At 39.2% G+C, this 23855-nt stretch overlaps 1 protein-coding gene across 1 annotated transcript; it reads right to left on the bottom strand.

Moving 5' to 3' along the window:
• Nucleotides 1-685: 685 nt before the first annotated feature.
• Nucleotides 686-23653, bottom strand: LOC122547162 (regulator of G-protein signaling 10-like). The gene is made up of 3 exons (XM_043685760.1): nt 23391-23653; nt 15864-15982; nt 686-811 (listed from the first exon to the last, which is right to left on the bottom strand). The coding sequence occupies exons 1-3, from the start codon at nt 23440-23442 to the stop codon at nt 686-688; spliced, it is 297 nt and encodes a 98-aa protein (XP_043541695.1). The 5' UTR covers nt 23443-23653.
• Between the last annotated feature and the right edge of the window lie 202 nt (nt 23654-23855).

The following is a 23855-nucleotide window of genomic DNA, read 5'->3' as shown; positions in this document are numbered from 1 at the left end:
GAGGATTCTATTACAAAAAGATGAGGTTGCTTGCGGATAACAAAGAGTCCAGGTATATTAAGGAATAGCGTGGTGGTCTATCACTTTAGGGTACATTGCATTGCCCTTATATAATCCTCAGAGTAAGCTCCTGATTCCATCTGGACTACTGCCCAGAGATACCAGATGAAGGTGAAGCATTTTGTTCAACACAGAAGAAATGAGTCAAAGTTGCTTTGATATGCTACAATGACTCAAATGCAACACAGAGATGGTCTCTTGATCAGTGAGTACTTGGTGAAGATCAGTGAGCAAGGAATAACTAATAGTGAGGAAATCTCAAGTAGTTAAATAGCATGTTTCCTGGAATAAATGAATGCAGCCAGTCATATGAATTCCCCATGAATAAAATGGAGATCAGTTCCAAGGAGTACTAAACTGGGATTAAAAAAGAAGGATATTTGCTTTCTGGAACCTTTGAAGTATCATAAATGGTTAAAAATTCTATATTCATGATACAATAAACACTATTCAAAAATCCACTTAATTCTGGAAATGCAAAACATATAGGCCAGCTTTATGTTATTATTGTAACTTGCTCAGTTACAAATACTGCAAACATAACTTTTGAATAATATTTTTACAACAAAACCAATTGAAGACATTATGTAGGGTTACACCTCCACAAAACAGTAACAGTAAAAAACTATGAATCCATCAATATAGCCAAATGAAAAGCATTTACCAGCTGTTTGTCTTGAATATTCTTGAACTCCTCACATGCCAACCAGAATAAAACATTTTCCTCACTAAATTCGCGCCTTAAAAAATCCTGTGAAGAGAGAAAAAATGTTATTATCTACCCTGTTCAAAGGTACTGAGAACTAAACAGGATTAGGAGTAAAACTTAGCTCATTAAACCCCACAACAATGGAGAGTTAGGTGTTAATGTCAATGTGTCCAGTTTTTAATTGTCTGATCATTATAATGGCTAACAAGTGTAATCCCATGGCCCTGTTCTCCAATCCATATACTTGTTAAAACTCCACCAGACGCCTCAGAAAATTTACCCAAAACGTGACAGAAATGAATATATCTTGAACTCAACAAAGAATCGCAAAATCTCCTGATGGAGTCAATTTCTTTTGATTCAAAGTCACTTAATTTGAATGATCACGTAACTGGAATTTCTTTCAGTGTTAAATTCCAATTTGTTAATGAAATTGCTATGTGTTAGCCTAAGCGTTTTGATAAGTTTGTACATGTTTAGTGATTTTTATTTAAATAAAAGTGGAGTGGGGGTATTCTGAAAGAGGGTTAATTGGTATCCTGATTATGACATCTTTAGGTTCCAAGAAGTACCCATGTGATGTGAGGTTACCATGGAAATAAACAGCAAAGAAGCAAAGGGTAAGTAGAAAGTTAATTGCAATGATATTGGCTCAGCCTTTGTTTTCTGCTTGGCAGTTCAGATCACATTGCCATTTGTGTAAAGAGTGAACAAGCAAGATTTGCCATCAATGGAACAGTTTTCTCTTTGTCAGTCTTTGAACAGATTCTAATGTTGAAGTGAGTCTCTGTGAATAAAGCATACTATCAATGTTAAACCATTAGAAAGAACTGAAGACAGAGAGGGCAACAAATTAAAGATAGGACAAGACCACTTGCTGCTGTTTCAGTATTGCCAGAGCTCATCAACCATGCACGGAAATCAGAGAAAAAAAGTCTCTGGAGATTGCGTACCATCAGGACTGTCATGATTCAGATGGAAATGACTCGTATTCATGCATCTCGTCAGTGGTAACTACGTTCAAAGATTTTGAATGGAATAGGGCACTGCTGAATGCAAAATCAGGGGCTGAAATGATTGAGTGAGAGATCCTAGACCAACTCGGAAAGACAGAGATTGCAGAGAGTTGTGTGTGTGTAGGAAGTATCGCAAGTGCCTGAAGCTACGTCTTTGTTAATTCACTTATGGGACATGGATGCCACTGACTGGCCAGCATTTACTTCCTGTTCCTAGTTGCTCGTAAAAAGTTGGTGATGAGCTGCTTTCCTGAATCCCGCAGTCCATGTGCTATAGGTAGACCCAAAATGCTGTAAGGGAGGGAATTCCCAGAGTCAGTAAAGAAACAGCGATGTATTTCCAAATCAGGATGGTTGAGTAGCTTGGAAGCAGTTGGTGGTGTTCCCATGTGTCTCCTGTCCTTGTCCTTCTAGACAGAAGTGGTCTGGGTTTGGAAGGCGCTATCAAAGTATTTTAGCAAAGCATCTTGCAGATAGTATACACTGCTGCTACTGAATTTGTGGTGGAGGGAATGGATGCTTTGGGATATGGTGCTTTGTCCTGGTGGTGTCAAGCTTCTTGAATGTTGCTGGAGCTGCATTCATCCAGGCAAGTGGGGTGTATTCCATCATACTCCTGATTTGTGCCTTGTAAGTGATGGACAGGCTTTAGAGAATCATTAAAAAAGTTACTCACTGCAGTATTTCGAGCTCTTCGAACTGCTGTATTTATATCGCAAGTCCAGTAGAGTTTCTAGTGAATGGTAACCCCAGGGATGTTGACAGTAGAGAATCCAGTTATGGTAATACCATTGAATGTCATGGGGCAGTAGTTAGATTGTCTCTTTTTTGGTGGTCATTGCCTGGCAATTATGTAGCACAGATATTACTTGCCACTTGTCAGCCCAAGCCTGAATATTTTCCAGATCTTATTGCATTTGAATACGGACTTTTTCAGAATCTGTGGAGTTGTTGAACATTGTGCAATTATCAGCAAATATCCCCATTTCTGACCTTATGATGGAAGGAAGGTCATTGCTGAAGCAGCTGAAGATGGTTAAGCCTAGGACACTCCCCTGGGGAACTCTTGCAGAGATGTCCTGGAGCTGAGATGACTGACCTCCAACAAGCACCACCATCTTCCTATATATTTCAACCGACAGAGAGTTTTAACTCTGATACCCATCGATTCCAGTTTTGCTTCTTGATGCCACACTCAGTAAAATGTGACCTTTTTGTCAAGGCTTGTCATTCTCACTGCACATCTTGAATTCCTCGATTTTGTCCATGTTTGAACCAAGGCTGTAATGAAACCACGACCTGAATGGCCCTGGTGGAACCCAAATGCAGTGTCAATGAGCTATTTCTGAGCAAGTGTTGCTCAGTAGTTCTGCTGATAACACCTTCCATCACTTTATTGAAGATCATGAGTAAACTAATGATGGTTTGGTAATTGGACAGTAATTACACAGGTTGGACGTGTCCTGCTTTTTGTATACAGTACAGTACATACCTTTTCAATTATCCACATTGTCAGGTAGATGTCAGTGTTGTAAGTGTACTGGAAGAGCTTGGCTAGGGTAGTGGCAAGTCTGGAACACAGGTTTTCAATACTATTGCCAGATGTTGTCAGGACTCATAGCCTTAGCAGTATCCAGTACCTCCAATCATTTCTTGGAGTGAATTGAAACGACATGAAAGATGAGGCATGAAATGTTATATTGACCAGTTAAAGCAAAGTTTATATACCTTAAAGTGAAATATCCTTCACTTAATTAATGCTTATTTCAGTTATTTGCTATAGTAAAAGTCTTACAATAAATTAGTAAGTGAAATCTTGTCTATTGATTTTCCTTTGAATTGGCATAGTGGAGATTTCTTTATTTTAATTATCATTTTACCTACAGATACAGTTCCCACTTTCTTCTTTTTTTCAACCATATTTTCTGGATAAATGTTTCACTGGATTTTATCACTATCATTCCATCACAAGTAAATAAGAGGAGTGATTATGAGAAATGGTGGGGACAGAGGTAATGTCATTGGACTAGTAATCCAGAGACACATTCAAATGCTCTGGGGAACATGCATTCATGGCAGCTAGAATTTTAATACAGTAACTAAATTTCCAATATAAAATAAGCCTTAGTAATGGTAAGCATAAAACAATCATCTATTAGCCAACCCCAGTTGGTTCACTAATGATCTTTAGGAAAGGATATATTCAGCAGAGAGTGGTGAATGCAATTGCTATACTGGTTGCAAAATTCAGGTAGATCCAAAATGTCCAAAGAACTCAGCATGCAGTCATCTAGACCATAAATTATCTGAATGGGAACTAGTCAAAAAGACAAACAGAACAGTGGCTGTGAGGGAAAACCCACAACACACTGCAGCTACGGCAGATGGGATATCACGGTGATATGGTTGGAAATGTAATGTGTGAGGCTGCAATCAGAAGGTGACAGGTTTATTTGATGGACAAGACTAAGTTCTCCTGCTCCTCCTGGCTCTCAAGCAGAGCTAAAAAAAAAATTTACATTGGAGTTTACACCTCTCACCTCACTATCATCACTATGTTTCCTGCCGTTTGAGAAATTCTTACAATACCGGTGAATTGTAAATCAACTACTGAACTGCATTGTGGTAGCCCAATTTAAATATGCTGATTAAGTATGCTCAGATGTTATGAAATTCATATCATGAAAACGACATAGAGCACATGCCACGGTCACATTTCTTGTATTTTGCAATTTAACTCCCAATTATCATGAAACCCAACAGTCTAGTCACAGGAAAACCAGAGTGGTTTTACCCTTCTGCACAAGTAGAGGCTACAAGGAAGAGTGTTGGTTGGTAAGTGGTAGGTAAGGCCAGGTAAATATTTACAACTCTTATCATTTATATTTTGTAAGATATTCTTGTGGTTAGTTTCTAACTACTGTATTCTGTGACAACAAGGAACAGGAAAGAAGTGTCTTAGAGAAACTTCTATTATTGATATTAAACATCTTCCAAAAGGTTTAATTCACAGGGGGCAGGTCATGCAGGGAAGCTCAAAGCCAAGGTGTGCTCCTTCTGCTCTATGTGGGAAATCAGGCGCATTTCCAGTATACAGGACCAGCATCTGTGCAAGAAATATATGCAGCCGCTATTCCTTGAAGCCCAGCTTTCAGAATTGGAGCAGTGGCTGCAGACACAGTGGGGTATTCGCAAAACTAAGAGAAACATGGATAGCACACATAGAAAGGTTGTCACACTTCAGGCTAAGATTCCACAGTCAGAACAGGAATGGGTGACAGTCAGGCAGAGTGAGAGATCTAGGCAGACAATGAAAGAATCCCCTGTGGCTATTCCCCTGAAGAGATATATTGTTTTGAATACTGTTGAAGGGAATGGCCTCTCAGTGGAAAACAGCAACAACCAAATTCGTGGCACCATGGTTAGCTCTGCTGCACAGGGGAGGAGCAAAAAGTGTGGAAACGCAATACTTGTAGGGGATTCAATAATAAGGAGAATAGACAGGCGTTTCTGTGGGCCGCAAATGAGACTCCAGGATAGTGTGTTGCCTCCTTGGTGTTAGGTTCCAGGATGTCTCAGAGAAGCTACAGGACATCCTGGAGGGGAGGGTGAACAACCAGTGGTTGTGGTAGACACTGGTACAAATAATATAGGCAAAAAAAAAGCAGAAAATAGGGAGTTAGGAAGTGAGCTGAAAAGTAGGACCTCAAAAGGTAGTGATCACAGGATTAATAACAGTGTCATGTATTAGTCAGTTTAGAATTAAAAAGAAATATTGGCCAAAGTGGTGGTGTGAGAGGGACGGTTTCAGAGCCCTGGGGCATTGGGGACTGGAGAGGTGGGACCAAAGTCACACCTGGGCAGGACTGGGGCTGATGTGATAGGGGGAGTATTTGCTCAAGTAGTTTTGGAGGGTTTAAACTAAATTGGCAGGGGTTGGGAACCTATGCAAGGTGTCAGAGAAAGGGGAATTAAGGACAAGAACGAAAGGCAGAAACGGGAATAAGAGAAGTGATATGTAAAGGAATCAAAGACCAGAATCAAACAAGGACACAGTAAAAAATAGTGGGAATGGGATAAGGAATATTAAAAAGACAAGATTTAAGGCTTTGTGTCTGAACTCATGGAGCATTTGAAACAAGGCAGATGAATTAACTAAGCAAATAGATATGAATGGTATCATATAGTTGAGATTATGGAGACATCGCTGCAGGGTGACCAGGGGTGGAAACTGAATATCCTTGGATATTCTGTATTTGGGAAGGACTGACAAAAAAAGAAAAGTTGATGGAGTTGCATTACTGGCTATAGATAATATAAATACAATACTGAGGGAAGATTTTAGCTCAGACAATGTAGGATCTGTGTGGGTAGAACTGAGAAATGCCAAAGGGCAAAAAACATTAGCAAATGTGAAACATATATCACCAAACTGTACTAGTGATGTTGGGAATGGCATTAAGCAGGAAATCAGAGATGCAGGCAGTAAAGGAATATCTGTAATTATGGATGACTTTAATCTGCATAAAGATTTGGTGAACCAAATTAGTCACAATACCATAGAGAAGGAATTCTTACAGTGTACAGGATGTTTTTTTTTGGAGCAATATGTTGAGGAACCAACTAGAGAATAAGCCATCATGGACTGAGTATTGTAGAATAAGAAAAAAAAAATTGGCAATGTAATTGTAAGAGCCCCCTCTTGGGATGAGTTACCACAAAATGATAGAATTCTTCTTAAAGTTGAACAGTGAGGTGGTCGATTCTGAGACTAAGGTTCTGAATCATAATAAGAGAATCTACAAGGCATGAGTCAGCTATGATGGATTGGGAAGTGTTGCTAAGAGGAGTGACAGTGGATAAGCAATGGCAAACTTCCAAACAGTAAATGGGTAAACTATCTGACACCAGAGAGCAAAGAAAATAGTGGCCAAACAATGGTTTACAAGGGAAGTTATAGATAGTATTAGGATTGGAAGAGAAAAAAACAATAGACCTGTGGATTGGGAACAGTTTAGGAGTCAGAAAGGAGGATAAGAGATTGATCAAGATGGGGAAAATAGAGTATGAGAGTCAGCTTGTGGGGAACATAAGAACTCGTTGTGAAAGTTTCTGTAGGTACGTAAAGAAGAAAAAACTGGTGAAAACTAATTTAGGTCCATTACATTCAGAAACGGGGTAATTTATAATGGGAAGAAAGAAATGGTTGATCAACTAAATTCATACTTTGCTTCTGTCTACACAATAATGTACCAGAATTGAAGAAGTAAACAGGGTTTAGTAAGAGGGAGAAACTGAAACAACCCTGTATTAGTGAAGAAAATACTTTGGAGAAATTGATGCGATTGAATGTTGATAAATTCCCAGGCCTGATAATTACAGCCCGGAGTACTTAAGGAAGTGGCCCTAGAAATAGGGGATGTATTGCTGCGTGGTCATTTTAGAGACATAAAGTCATGGAGATATACAGCACGGAAACAGACCCTTTGGTCCAACTCGTCCATGCTGACCAGATATCCCAACCCAATCTAGTCCCGCCTGCCAGCACCTGGCCCATATCTCTCCAAACCCTTCCTTTTCATATACCCATCCAGATGCCTTTTAAAAATATTGCAGTTGTACTAGCCTCCAGCACTTCCTCTGGCAACTAATTCCATACACTTACCACCCTCTGCGTGAAAAAGTTGCCCCTTAGGTCTCTTTTATATCTTCCCCCTCTCACCCTAAACCTATGCCCTCTAGTTCTGGACTCTCCCACCCCAGGGAAAAGATTTTATCTATTTATCCTATCCATGCCCCTCATGACTTTATAAACCTCTATAAGGTCACCCCTCAGCCTCCGACACTCCAGGGAAAATAGCCCCAGCCTATTCAACCTCTCCCCATAGCTCAAATCCTCCATCTCTGGCAACATTCTTGTAAATCTTTTCTGAACACTTTCAAGTTTCACAACATCCTTCCGATATGAAGCACACAATATTCCAAAAGTTGCCTAACCAATGTCCTGTACAGCCACAACATAACCTCCCGACTCCTGTATTCAATACTCTGACCAATAAAGGAAAGCCTACCAAATGCCTTCTTCACTATCCTATCTACCTGTGATTCTACTTTCAAAGAGCTATGAACCTGCACTCCAAGGTCTCTTTGTTCAGCAACACTCCCGAGGATCTTGCCATTAAGTGTATAAGTCCTGCTAAAATGCAACACCTCACATTTATCTAAATTAAACTCCATCTGCCACTTCTCAGCCTTTTGGCCCATCTGGTCAAGATCCCGTTGTAATTTGAGGTAACCTTCTTCACTGTCTACGAAGATTCTTTAAACTCCATAACAGTTCCTACAAATTGGAGGGTAGCTATTGTAACCATACTATGTAAAATGAAAATAGAGAAAAATAGGGAATTATAGACCAGTGTGTTTGACGTCGGCAGTGGGGACGAAACTAGAGTTCATTATCAAGGATTCTACAGAGAGTACTTGAAATACTATGGTAGAATCAGGCACAGTCAGCATGGTTTTACAAATAGGGAAATCATACTTGATAAATCTGCTGGAATTCTTCCAGGATATAAGTAATAGAATTGATTGGGAGAGCCAGAGGATGTGGTTAATTTGGACATGTAGACGGCTTTTGTCAAAGTTCCACATAGGCGATTGTATAAAGTTAAAGCAGATGAGATTGGGAGTAAAGTAATGAGATGGATAAAAAAATTGGCTAGCAGACAGAAAACAAACAGAAGGAATAAATGGGTCTCTTTCTGAATGGCAGGCAGTGACTAGTGGGGTATCACAGGGATCAGGACCCCAGCTATTTACAATATATGTTAATGATTTAGATGAAGGAACTAAATGTAATATTTCAATATTTGCAGATGAGGCAAAGCTTGGTGGAAGGGTGAGCTGTGAGGAGTATGCAGAAAGATTGCATTGTGATTTGGACAGGCTGACTGATTGGGCAATTGCATGGCAGATGCAGTTTAATGTGGATAAATGTGAGGTTTGGTAGCAAAAACAGGAAGTAAAATTATTATTTGAATGGCTGTAAATTAAGAGAGGGGAATGTTGGAAGAGACTGGGATATCCTCATGCATAAATTGCTGAAAGTAAGCATGCAGGTGTGGCAGGCAGTAAAGAAAGCAAACTGTATGCTGGCCTTCATTGCAAGAGAATGAGAGTAGAAGAATAGAGATGTCTTGTTGCAATATATAAGGCATTGATGAGGCTACATCTGAAGTATTGTGTGTAGTTTTGGTTCTCAACAGATGGAGGATGTTCTTGCTAAAGAGAGAGTCCAGCGAAGGTTTACCAAATTGATTCCTGGAATGGCAGGACTGACAATATGAGGAGAGATTCAGTCAATTAGGATTGTATTCACTAAAGTTTAGAAGAATGAAGGGGGAATCTCATAGAAATCTATAAAATTCTAAAAGGACTTGACAGGTTAGATGCAGAAAGTACTTTTCTAAAGGTGGGAGAGTGTAGAATCAGGGATCATAGTTTAAGGATTAGGGGTAAACCTTTTAGGACTGAGATGAGGAGAAATTTCTTCACCCAGAGAGTGGTGAGCATGTGGAATTCACTACCACAGAAAGTGGTTGAGGCCAAAACATTACATATTTTCGAAAAGGAGGTATATTTAGCTCTTGTGGCTAAAGTGATCAAAGGATTTCGGGTATTGAGCTAGATGAGCAGCCATGATTATATTGAATGGCAGAGCAGGCTTGACAGGTCAAATGGCCTACTGCTGCTCCCACCATCTACGTTTTAAGAAAGAGAATTCAAAACATGCCCGTTATTGATCTTTTGTGATCCCAAAGCCATGCATAATCATAATTTAACTGTAATATATATATCACACACACATACATAGCAAATCACAATCACATCCAAGGATTTTATATAATTTTGTTTGAACATTACATATAATTTTAAAGACAATATAAGAGATGAAGCAGATCAGACACATTCACATTTATAGGCAACCTTCAAATGTATCTGATAATAAACATCTGAAGACAATTGCACATCCAACCAATATCCACATAAAATTATTTAAGAGGGCCAAGATTTCAGGGGTCTGAAATAGAATCAAAAGTAAAGGCAAAGATAGTATTTTCATACCACTTTGGATTTTGTTTTTTTTTAAATAGTTGCTCCTATCTAAATATTTGCCAAGTGCAGAAAAAAAAACTCTCCACTTTCTTTACTGCAAGGCATACAGTTAGAAATTTATTTTTGTGGACTGGCTGCCTTGTCAACAGGATATAAAAAGAAATGACAGTGGAGAGTGGTTCACAATAATAATCATGCCAGTTAACTCACCACAAGTTCTAGAGGGGAATGAAAATTGTCTTGTTAATACTAGCATAACCATGTAGGTGGCTTCTCTTTCAAACTGGAAGGAAAACCTCAGGATAAAGGAAGACCCACAGAAATACAGTTAAGACCTACCAACTGAGATTCCAAAGATTCAGTCATCCATACAAGTTCCCGATTAACCACTTTCAACAAGAATTCATAATGCATTGAAATCGATATTATAGAACTCAAGAAACAAATGTTTTCTACCATCAGTTTTCAAAATTATGCCTTGCAGGAATACAACACTACTTTAAAGAGCAACCACAAAGAACTCTGTTTATAGCACAGTCTAAAAGAAGGGAAAAAAATCATACATTAACAAATTCTGAAGATAGCATGCAAAAAAATACAACAGCCATCCTGAGACAAACTAAATCATAACTGAACAAAGCAATCTGGGGCTAAAAGCTTTTAAACCCCATGGAGGGCAGATGCCTAAATTCATATCACTTGCCATAGTAGTTTATCAACTCGGTGAGATTAAGGCCTATTGTTGGAGACCAACTTGTTGTAAATTGCCATAGAGACCAATAACTCTTAAAAAGATATTTGATCAAACAAAAAGATTTCAAAGTTTTAATACATGTAACAAACTGAAACACATTGACTAAACACTATTTTGCAAGCAACCGTTACCCTAAACTACAAACAAAAAACTCCCCATTAATATTTTAGCACGATCGAAGATCTTCTGCTATAGTTATACTTTACACTGTCTCTTAAGAAGACACTCAATTTTCCCAGAACCAACAAAAACTATTCTCCTCTCCTTTCAGCCGGTTTCCTTTTCCCTTCCCAGCTGGGTTTCTTTTTAATCGCAGAAGTGAGTTTCAATGAAGGATTACATGGAGATTCCTTCCCCTGAGCCAATTTATCAGCTTCCCTTAAATCCTCATAAATTCAGTGCCTTCAGTCTGAGCTCAAGCTGCCATCTATGCTCTGTATGCTGAACAGTAAGTTTTTCATTTTCACTGCTTCAGATGCAAGGCTACCTATCTCCATTTTCTGCTCTCTGTCTTTCAGATGGCTGCAGACTTACTTATGTGTCTGAGTTCGGGGAAGCAACAGCCTCATGGTATTATCACTAACCCATGGGTTCAAATATCATCATGGCAGATGGTGGAATTTGAATTCATTAAAAATCTGGGAAGTAAGACTCCAATGATGATCATGAAATCATTGTTCCTTTTGGAAAATCCCATCTGGTTCACTCATGCTCTTTGGGAATGAAATTGTTATTCTTACCTGGTTCAGCATATGTGTGACTCCAGACCCTGGTTGACACTTAACTACCCTCTGGGCAATTAAGGATGGGTAATAATGCTGGCATAGCCACATCCCAGAAATGAATTTTAAAAAGTTAAAGGATATCTTAAAATCCCAGAAATCTGAAACTACTGTGGGTTTCTATGGATCTTTCCCTTCCAAAAGTTTATTTCCATGGCAACCTGAGTCAAATGGACCATGTGTTCAGGTAGAAATGCTAATTAGCTGTCCTCTGGAATTCTATTATGACTTGGAATTCCTGAAATGTCCCTGTGAAGCTAGGAGACTGATGGTGAACCCACAGTCAGCATAATGCTTTAACATTGTCCACAGGTGTGAACATCTAGCTCCGGCTTTCCAGCAAGAGAACCTGAAAGCTTGCCTCCACCACAACTTAACCTTTAACAATAAAGCCTTTAGAGTTTGTTGTCGAGCAGAGTTCAGAGCAAGGCACTTAAATCTTTCCATTCCAACTTAAATTTAAAAAGCAGCACCAAAATAGAACAACTGTTTAAACCTTGTATTTATAACAAACTGGATTTTTAAAATCAGCTTAGAAATGTAAGTGGTATGGGCTGTCAGCAGTAAACCTGAGAACTGGTACTTCAGGACATCCCTGCCTGCTTGCCTTCGGCTGCAGTAATGAGCTGCCCTTCCTCCTCTGCATGATGGCCCAGATGCTAAAGATATCTTTTATGTTAAAGTTCAAAATATTGGATGGAAAATCATAGCCCAAAGTCTGTTAACCACACAATGCTGATTTCTGAGCCCACATTCCATCAAGACATTGGGGTCGTGAAACTCATTCAGAATATCCTGCCCCTAGTCAACTCAGAGCTAAAGCACACGTAGTGTGTTACATTGGTCACAATATTGGTAAAAAATGGAGCATCAATTTTCAACTTCAATCATCTGATTTTTAATATATGGGACCCTTCATAGGTTTACAATGGTTTTAAAAAAAGAAAAACATTGACTTAAGATGGCTACAGTGATCACCAAACCACCAGAGGTTGAGCCAGTTCATAAAACCATCAAAAAAGACCTAGCCTTAATTAAAATTAACATATAACCCAAATAACTGAAAACAAGTTATTCAGTTTTTTGCCCCCTATTTGATTTACATCATTTGAAAATTTCTTTTATAAACATATGATTGCCGATCTGGGAAGTTGATTTGCAGACATTTTGTCCCCTGTCGAGGTGACATCTTCAGTGCTTTGGACCCTCCTGTGAAGCGCTGCAGTACTGTGTCTTCTGGGATTTAATTAGTTCAGTTCTTGCTGCTTTTGGTTGCCGGTTCCAGTTGTTCGTTGTAGTGGCCGGTATATGAGTCTAGATTTATGTGTTTGTTGATGGAGTCTGTGGATGAGTGCCATGCCTCTAGAAATTCTCTGGCAATCCTGAACTACAAAAGCAACCACTTAAACATACTCAACAGAAGCTGCATTAGGACCCTGTTCAAAAGGGCTACAATGCACTGCAGCACTCCCGACCTGCGAAGAGAAGACGATTACCTCTACAGAGTCTTCACCAAGAACATATAATCCCACAACTTCATCCACAGATGCCTAACAGACAAACAACACAATGAAGACATGCCATGACCCAACACACTGACCTTATATAAAAAACGCCTCTGAGCTGACAGCCAGATTTCTTCGAACATTTGGATTCACGACAGCCCATAAACTGACAGCCATGTTCAGACAACAACTCACCAGAACAAAACTCTACCCATCATATGCAAGAACTCTACCCATCATATGCAAGACAAACATAAAATTTACAAGACTCTACGCAAAGACTGCATGAAACACACTGAGCAAACAAACAAACAGCAATTTGCATCAACGAATACTAACTAGCCATGGCTAACTGTCCCTAATAGCTAAAGAAACACGTGACAAGCACCACAAATTTGATTGGGACAACACAACAATCATAGGACAAGCTAAACAGAGAACAGCCAGAGAATTTCTCGAGGTGTGGCACTCATCCACAGATTCCATCAACAAACACATAGACCTAGACCCATATATTGGCCACTACAACGAACAACTAGAACAAGCAACCAGAAGCAGCAGGAACAGAACATACCCACAATCACAGAAACAGGCACCTGAGCTACAAATCTTAACACAAATTTTGAATAAATATATGAATTAGAAGTATTAGGCCGTTTGGTCCCTTGACCCTGTTATACATGGCCAGTCTATTTGCATTTTTAAGTCCACATTTCCATCTACCACCCTCCCCAAAGATCTTTGATTCCCTTGCCGATCAAGAATCTGTTTACCTCCATTGTAAAAAAATTCCATGATCTTGCCTCCATTATACTGGGATGAATGACTCAACTGCAGATTATCCAGTTTGAAAGAAACAATGAAGCCAGACATATTAAAATGCATTTCAGGTAACAGCTTTTAGTCAGAACAGAAAGATGAATAATAGATTTGTAACAGCAGAACAGGAAAGTTTTTTTTTCTCTCTCCCTCCCTCCCTCAGGCTTTGGAAGTTAATGCCAGCGAAAAGTGAATTGGAGAAACATCTATTCATCAGGAATTCAAATAAATTTCACAACTGCAGAGGATACAAATAAGCAATTAACCAATTGTAGTCTTGGTTTAAAAAGAACAGAGCTAATTCACCCCTCCTTACCCAGCCGTAACAAAATGTTCCAATTCATCATGCACTACACAGCTGTGCAAATCTTTTTTAAAAGTAAAAAAATATTTCTCTAAATGTCCCTTTTAAGAAATGGATTTATCTGCCTTTGACAGTTTTTATTTTCAATTTGATCAATCTCTAAGTCTTCATTCTGCAGTCAACTGATATCACTTCCTGAAGACTGTTCCTCAATAATTGGGGGATGTAGACATAAAGTGGATAAGTTGTCAGTTGGCTATTAATGTAAACATCTATAGGAATAATTTGTTAGAACGCAAGTTTAAATTCCACCTCAGCAGTTTAAGATTTGAATTAATTAAAATATTACCAAGAACTACCACTAAAAATGATCATGGAACTACCAGATTATGATTAAAAACTTAATGGGTTAATTCATACCATTCAAGGAGATAATATACCAGTTTCACTTAGTCTGACCTGTAAGTGACTCATCAGCATGGTGTTTGCTCTTAATTGCCCACTGATGATGTATCAAAATGCTACACAGAACAAATAAGGATAGGTAATAAATATTGGTTACGATATCTACATCCCAAGAGTAAATAAATGTAAATAGAAGATTGAGAATAGCCTTTAGTGATACTTCTGTTCAGGTTTCCACTGTTAGATTCTTAGATATTTGGAATAATAGGGAGATTTTGAGTAAATCCATTGTAGAATACCAGAAATGAGGCATCAAGCTAATTGATATTACTATTTAGCTCAGATCAAACATTTTTCCAGAAAAAAAATCAATGATAGATCACCAAAGTGACTAATGTTTTCTCTAAAGAAAATTAGAACATAAGAACTAGGAGCAGGAGTAGGCAATTCAGCCTCTTCAGCTTCTCCACCATTTTATATGATCATGGTTCATCTCATCTTGGCCTCAACTCCACCTTCATGGCCGTTCACTAAAACCCTTCAACTACTAATTAGGTATCTGTCTATTCCTCCTTAAATTTACTCAATGTCCCAGCATCTACTACACACTGAATTTCACAGATTCATAACCCTTAGAGAAGTAATTTCTCCTCATCCCCGTTTTAAATGTGCTCCTGTTATCCTAAAACAACGACCTCTCGATCTGGATTGCTCCACATGAAAAACATTCTTTCTGCATCTACTTTGTTAAGCCTCTTTACATCTTAAATGGTAATGATATTGAGCTTTAATTCACAGTTCTAATGCTGAAGAGTTCAGAAATTCCATTCTACCAAGGAGTGAAAGAGAGTTAATGAGAATAAGGGAAAGAAAAAGATAATAAAACAAGGGAAGAAGGAATAGGAAAGAACAGCAAGCAAGAAAAAGAACTTAACAAAACAATACGTTTTATTCAATAGTCCCAATATGAACCTCCATTAAGATTAGATTAAATTAGATTAGATTCCCTACAGTGTGGAAACAGGCCCTTCGGCCCAACAAGTCCACACAGACCGCCCAAAGAGCAACCCACCCAGTCCCATTCCCCTACATTCACCCCTGACTAATGCAGCTAACACTACGGGCAATTTGGCATGGCCAATTCACCTGACCTGCACATCTTTGGATTGTGGGAGGAAACCAGAGCACCCGGAGGAAACCCACGCAGACACAGGGAGAATGTGCAAACTCCACGCAGACAGTTGCCCAAGGGAGGAATTAAACCCAGGTCTCTGGTGCTATGAAGCAGCAGTGCTAACCACTGAGCCACTGTAACTGAAATAATTCTCCTGTTTTCACTACAGCCAGTAAAACAAACTTCAGCAAATCTATTTAACAACTTAAAGCTCACAAACCCGGAAATGTTTTACTCCTTCTGGATCTTCTAGGAGATTTTCTAATGAAATAGCCCACTTGGAGGTTCCTGTTGCATTCTGTTGGCTATCAGTTGCACGCACATCATTATCATGAATTTCTGTAATAAAAAAAGCATAACTATTTACAATGAATATTTCCATGACATAAGTTTTAGCAGAATTTATATTGGTCAGATTAACTGAGATTACAAACTGACTTCAAGAATATATTTGCTTTTGTTTTAAATAAAGTTTCCCTTGACAGTTTATGGATAATGGAAATTAACCACTTTGAGAATTCATGAAAAATTGTTACACTTCTTCAGTTTGCTTTTCTCTGGCAGCAATCTATCGCAATTTTTCACACATACACATACAAGCTCGCAATTACATCTAGACAAGCAACTTCTTTAAATATACAAATCATATGGCAAATAACAGTGGATGCCAAAGAATAACAAAGTTAAGCCACAGTATTGGAAGGGAAATTTAGTGGGCAGAATGGGCAAGATTCAGTCACATTAGCTGCCAGGTTAAGCTAGCAGACATCCAAAGGTTACACCATTTTGCAATTAGAGAGGTCTTATTTATATCTCAGCAATATAAGTATACAAATTTGTAAACTATCTAAGTTAGATCAAGTACAAATCACTGTTGCTAAGTGCCAGGTGACTACAGACACAAAAATAGATATTTTTGTAAACAAAATGCAGGGGTAAGTAAACTATTCTGGGATAGAAAATTTAAGGCTTTGTATGTTTTTCACCAACAGTAACATTGACAATAGTTTCCATTGTTCTGAAATCACAAGGCACTTCTGTAAAAATCCCACTATGTCTCAAATTTACTTTATTTAAAGGACACAAAATTAAAGTTTTTCATCTTGCACTCATCAAGACGAGGACACGAGAAATCAGACTTCCAAGACTTTAATGTCTCCCTTAAGCATAGAACATAGAAGAATACAGCGCAGTACAGGCTGTACTGATCCAAGTTGCGCCGATCCAAGCCCACCTAACCTACACTAGCCCACTATCCTCCATATGCCTATCCAATGCCCGCTTAAATGCCCATAATGAGGGAGAGTCCACCACTGCTACTGGCAGGGCATTCCATGAACTCACGACTCGCTGAGTAAAGAACCTATCCCTAACATCTGTCCTTACCTAACCCCCCCTTAATTTAAAGCTATGCCCCCTTGTAATAGCTGACTCCATACGTGGAAAAAGATTCTCACTGTCGACCCTATCTAAACCCCTAATCATCTTATACACCTCTATCAAGTCACCCCTAAACCTTCTTTTCTCCAATGAAAACAACCCCAAGTGCCTCAGCCTTTCCTAATACGATCTTTCTACCATACCAGGCAACATCCTGGTAAACATCCTCTGCACCCGTTCCAGTGCCTCCACATCCTTACTATAGTATGGCGACCAAAACTGCACACAATACTCCAGATGCGGACGCACCATCTTTTTATTACTCTTACCAAAGTGAATCACCTCACACTTAGCCACATTGAACTCCATTTGCCATCTTTCTGCCCAGTTCTGCAGCTTATCTATATCCCGCTGTAACCTGCCATATCCTTCCTCACTGTCTACAACTCCTCCGACTTTGAATCTGCTAGTCTACATTACAAGTTGGGGTAGGAGTACAGCATATAAAATCCTGTAAATAGCTAATTATGCTATTTTTACATCGGTACAATGATCAAAATCTTCCAGTCTCTGGATCATCGAAGATGGAGCATACACATGTTTACAAATGTAAGCAATGTTTACATTTTTTGATAACAAGAAATTATCTAATTTATTTTGTTAAGTAAAAGAAAAATAAAATACATATTTCTATACGACCTTACTTAACTTTACAAATTTGCTTATATTCAATTGATATAAAGTTCAATTACTGTTAGAAGAAATAGCATTAGCAAAACCCAAAATAACTATTAACTGAATAACCAAACTATCTGTTTCTACTTGAATTGTTTAAGAAAAACGATGCATCAAAATACTGGAGAAATTGATCTGCCTCAATTTTAGCTGTTTGCGCACTGCTAGAGATTAGGTGTCATTTTAGGAGGAAACTGAGGCAGATCCCAGAGGTTAAACTAATAAGTTGAGCTCCCTAGAGGTTATCAAATTTCTTCAGCTAGTGTGATGTTAGATCATCAAATGTATCTTGACTAATTTTGACAAAAGCATAGGTAAATATATGAATCATACAAAAAAGGTCAGTTGAATGAATCTGCTAGTCTACATTACAAGTTGGGGTAGGAGTACAGCATATAAAATCCTGTAAATAGCTAATTATGCTATTTTTACATCGGTACAATGATCCAAATTTTCCAGTCTCTGGATCATCGAAGATGGAGCATACATTGGTACATGTGCTTCAGAACTCTGTGGAAATCCTGACATACATAGGAATTTCCCATGAGCTTATGGCAGAAAGAGTTAAATATTCAGGATCCACCTGAATATTTAATAGTTTAATACCTGGTCGAACAGTAGTTGAATTCTAAGCATCACAACTCAGCCTCCAATCACCTCCATCAACTATTTAACTGACTACCTCCTTGACCCGTCCCAACTATTCCAGCCCTCTGACCTGAAATCCACAACACAATCCAAAAATGCTGATTACCTGATTATTCATTAAACTGATTACTCCCACCCCACCAACAATGCTTCAACCACATGATTACACCCACAATTCAACCTGACACCTCCCTCAACTGACCCAATCACATCCCCAACCTAACCCTGCCCCTTCCCAATTATGTGATAACCCCTCTGAACCAATTTGACTAATGGCACAGTGGCCCAGTGGTTAGCACTGCTGCCTCACAGTGCCAGGAACCCAAGATCAATTCCAGCCTTGGGTGACTGTCTGTGTGGAGTTTGAACATTCTCCCCAAGTCTGCATGGGTTTCCTATGGGTGATCTGGGTTCCTCCAACAACCCAATCCAAAGATGTGCAGGTTAGATGAATTGGCCATGTTAAGTTGCCCATAATGTTCAGGGATGTATAGGTTAAGTGCATTATGCAGGGGTAAATGTAGAGAAGTAGGCTTGGGGAATGGGTCGGTTACTTCATGAAGGGTTGGTGTGGACTTGTTGGGCTGAATGGCCTGTTTCCACACTGTAGGCATTCTATGATTCTATCCCTGGTAATACCAGACTACATCCCAAACCATCTACTTATCCACTTCACCTATCTACCTATTCACTCACACCTATTATTTAACCCATGTGCATTCACCTGAATACAACAGCTACAGATTTAAAATCAGGGCATGTTGTCTCATGCCCACCTCTACTATTTTCTCTGGATTTACCCTTGAAATGCTTTGCTGCCTTTTTCTGCTTCAGCCAGAAGCAGACAATTCAAGAAGAAATGTGCCAGATCATTAATAGGGAAAATTCTTTACAGTCAGCAGCAAGGCTTCCAGCTTACCCTTGACTGGAAGGTCTTGGCTAAGAAATGTAACTCTTGGTCCTTTTGGGGAGACTCACCAAATTAAGTGGCAATCAGGCATTTTAGTGGGCAGTGGCAAGCTTTTTCTAGCACCAAGGGCCCCAATGGCAGAAATCCTCAAGTATTGCCAGTTAATCAAAGGACATTAAAATTCCAACCATGGATTCTGCAGTAATATAATCCTGGTAAACCTATCTTTGTAACTAGCCATATTTTTACACACATTAGAATTCAGACCATGGGAAGGTTTATCCCACGCTAATATTCATGATTTCCAAACTTTTGTCACTGGCAACAGTAAAACATAAGCCTGAAATCTAGAATAGGTTGAGTATATAATGGTTCAAGGTAATTCTTTCATTTTGATGTTGTTAACTCAGTCTATTAACACACCCTACACAAATAATGGAAAATTACCTTAAAATATGCAAAGAAAGTTCTGTTAGGTTTCAAAACTTTTATGTTCAGCCATAAATTACTATGAGCTTGAATACATAATAAATAGAGGGAAACCATGAAATGTAAGAAGAACAGATTAAGAAGTATTACACATGTCATTATCTCTTTTACTAAGGTCCTAAATGGCCATTGCTCAAAAGTTGTTGTCTAAAGACACTTAGTTTTTGGAGTGCTCTCATAGAAATATAGATTTCTATTTAAAATATGCAATTACAGTATTAGTTATCCAAACATTAGAACTAGCATGATTTAACTAATAGCCGGAAGTGGACAGTGCAAAAAATTCTAATCTAAATTTTAGCCTAGAATTTTAATTTATTAATAATTGGGTACAATAATTAGTGTGAAATCTAGCTTTGTTATGTGATTGTATTAAATTTAGCCACATTGAACCAGCATGCTAATGCACGTATCTGTTGACTATCTATATAACCCTAATAATTCAGCAGAAATGAATGCTCACTTCTGAATTTTATATTTTGATTATTCTATTGTTAGTTTTGTTTAGGAAGTTACCGCCAAGTCTGGGGGATTGACTAGCTCATTTGACTGGATGAGACAGTTTGCAATACAGAATAATGCTAATAGCATGGATTCAATTTCTGCACCAGCTGAGGATATCACAAAGGACTCTCCTTCTCTCCTCACCTGAGGCATGATGACCCTCCAGTTAAACCATCACCAATGTCTCTCTACTATAAAAGCAGTCCTATGGCTGGTAAGATTATGGGCCTGTTTTTATTAATATCTATGCCTTTTTGTACTTGATTCTTTCAAATGTGAGAACATTTTCTCCGTACCTATTCTGTCCAGATCCTTCATGATTTTGAATACCACCATCAAATCTTCTCTCTGCTTTCTTTTCTCCAAGGAAAACAATCCTAACTTTTTTGGCCTACCTCCAAAACTGAAATTCCTCTTCCCTGAAGCCGCTCTTATGAATCTGTTCTGCATAACCCCTTTGTCCTTATACTTTACTGCATCATTTATAAAGCTCAGGATTCAGAATTCTTTATTAACCACGCTCTCAACCTGTACAGTCACATTAAAATAATTTATGCACTAATACACACAGGACACTTTGTTCCTGCACGCTGTTTAGAACTGCGCCTTTTAATTTATGTACTTGTCATGTTCACCCTACAAAACTGAATCACTTCACATTTCTGATTGACAAGTTGGTGGAGTGAGTGGTAAGTAGTAGATGAGGTTCAATGCGGAGAAGCATGAGATTTTGGCGAGAAGAACAGTGAAAGACAATATAAAATACGGGTACAATTCTAAAGGGGGACAGGATCAAAGGGATTTTGCTGTCCGTGTGCACAAATCATTGATGGTGGCAAGATAGGTGAAGAGAGCAGTTATTAAAGCAGACTGTGTCCTTGGCTTTATTAATTGGGGCGTAGATACAAGAGCAAGGAGTTATTGAACTTGTGTGAGACACTTGTTAGATCTCTGCAGGAGTACTGTGTATAGTTGTGGACATAGGATAAAAAAGATGGGAGTGCATTGGAGAGACAGTGGAAGCAATTTACAAGAATGGTTCCAGGAATGAGAAACTTCAGTTATGAGGTTTGACTGAAGAACTGTTCTTCAAAGGGAGACGTTGATACAAGATTTGATGGAGGTTTTTAAAATTATGAATGGACTGGACAGAGTAGAGAGACACAAACTGTTCCCACTCAAGAATGAGAGGACATCAATTTAAGGTGATATGCAAAAGAAGCAAGGATGGTGTGAAAAAACAATTCACACAGAAAGTAGTTTGGAAAATACTGCCTACGTTTTTGGTGGAGGCTGTTTCAACTGAGACATTCAAGAGGGCATTGCATAGACAGTGTGCAAAGGTATGGGGTAACAGCAAGAATTTGGCACTAGGAATGATGCTCATTTGAAGAGCCATTGCACGCACAATCAGCCAAATGACCTCCTCTGTGCCATAACAATTGTGATTTTCCACATGGATCTTCGCCCGCTACTTGTCTGCTCATTCCACAAATGTGTCTATGCTCTTTTGAAGTTTTACACTATTCCTCTTCACATTTCATAGCATATGCAGGCTTTAAAGTTATTCCTTGTACACCAAGGCCTAGATTGTTTCTTTACACATATCAAGAAAAGCAAGGATCTCAACACAGACCTTTGGAAAACTCCACTATAATTATCCTCCAACCAGAAATCACCCATTAACTATTCACTGTTTCCACACAGCTTTGCTACTGTGTTTTTTAATGTGTGACACAGTGCCATAAAAATTTATTTTGTATGATACTACAGATGTATAGTTTAAGACTGGCCTGACTGAAGAGCAGAATTCAAGCTAGTAATAAATGTAAACTCACACCCAGTTGCACAATGATCTGTCATTTCAACAATGAACTAGTTTTTTGCCGTCAAGAAATTTTTCAGGAGCATATAGGAGACAAATAGGGCCATCAAACAAACTGAGAAATTTGTCATTTAATTAAATCTATAAGATTGTCAAATTTGTTCAACCCTATACTGTATCTCATGACATAAACACATTTATAATGTATAAGAATCTGTTTAAGGCGAAACAACTAATGTACTAATAAGATACCGTTCAGAAGAATGTAATATCATTAAAGATCAACGGTTGGGGTAAGGGGGTATAGTAGATGAACTGAAGCTAAAGCGAAGGGAACTCAAAAATTTCTTAGTCCACAATATCACTATAATGAAGATAGTCATGATATCGTTCCCCAAAAGTATATTTTGAAGAAAACAGTTTCGTCACATTTGTCCTGTATGTCTTAACTAATATTATCATACACAAAATGGCTGTTTTATATGTGCGGTCAGTCTGTTGTTGAGACAGATGAACTCCAAAGTAAGGCAAATTAAGTGTTTGCTGAAAAGAAATATCTGCTGTAAATAATAACTACACAAAAAATGATGAATCCTAACTTTCCTGTATCTTTCATGCTGATATGGGAGGGATGGGAGACACAATCTAGGAGATCTCAAAAAGGCAACTGCTGTCAGATGGTTAAAAATATTATTTTGCAAAGAAAAAAGATACCTATCCTTCCCTATAACCAATTCCCCATTCATTGGGCTATGAGAACTCTTTCTTGGACTAATACCAACGAAAACCAGCTAGAAAACAGCAAGTCGGGAGCTGACTTGGCAGCGGCGTGGGGCTTGCGGGCGGGGGACCGAGAATAGTTTTTAAAATAAAAGCGGGGAGGACCGTTAAAAAAAAAGGTGGAGAGGAACTCGGGGGAGTCAGCTACTTTCTGCTTCTGGTTCCGCATTTTGGCGCAAAAGAAAAGTCGGTCGGCACCGACGTTCACAGTACAACCTTCCACAACGGTGCCGGGCGGGCAAACCCAGCCACCGGCCGAAAATAAACCGTTAGAGGGGGGCGTCGCGTGAGGAAAGGGGGGGGGGGGGGGGAGTGAGGTAGAGTGGGGGCGTCGCGTGAGGGGGAGCGGGAGGAGCTGAGGCGCCTCCGGTTGCCCGGTAACGAGCCAGAGTCCAGCTGCAGCGAGAGAGAGGGAAACTATTTCAGAACCAACTGGTGACCGAGAGGAGAGCAAGCTTGTGGCCTCCGCGGCTTACCTGAAGGTGGTCGCTTGCGGCTCAGCCGGCTGACAGCTTTGGACACGAACATGATCCTTGGTCAGGCTTGAGGGGTTAGAAGAAGTAACTCGGACTCCGTCTCTCCGCGCGCACACACACAACTCCCTCGATTCAGCTCTTCCCCTCGCTTGCCGAGAGACTGACGCGAAAAGTGTGCATCTTCCTCCTCCCCTCTGCTCTAACAAGTGTGGCATGGGCTTCCTGTGGTTACACTTCGCTCAAAACGCATCACAAGCTCAGCCCTCGCAATTCATTGACACCCAAAAAGCCACTGAATGAACAGGAAGAGAGGGAGAGATCAAAGAAAGGAAATGCGAAACTGTGTCATCAGTGTGAGAAGATGACCATTTCTCCTCACTTACTGATACTTCTGTGCAGTCATCTCCTGTGCAGAATTCTTCTGGAATTAGAAAGGCTCTGGCAAGGATTACCTGCTTTGAGAAT

The sequence above is a fragment of the Chiloscyllium plagiosum genome, unplaced genomic scaffold (genome assembly GCF_004010195.1).
Source record: "Chiloscyllium plagiosum isolate BGI_BamShark_2017 unplaced genomic scaffold, ASM401019v2 scaf_11995, whole genome shotgun sequence".
Taxonomy (NCBI): domain Eukaryota; kingdom Metazoa; phylum Chordata; class Chondrichthyes; order Orectolobiformes; family Hemiscylliidae; genus Chiloscyllium; species Chiloscyllium plagiosum.
This window is presented reverse-complemented; position numbering and strand designations above follow the sequence as displayed.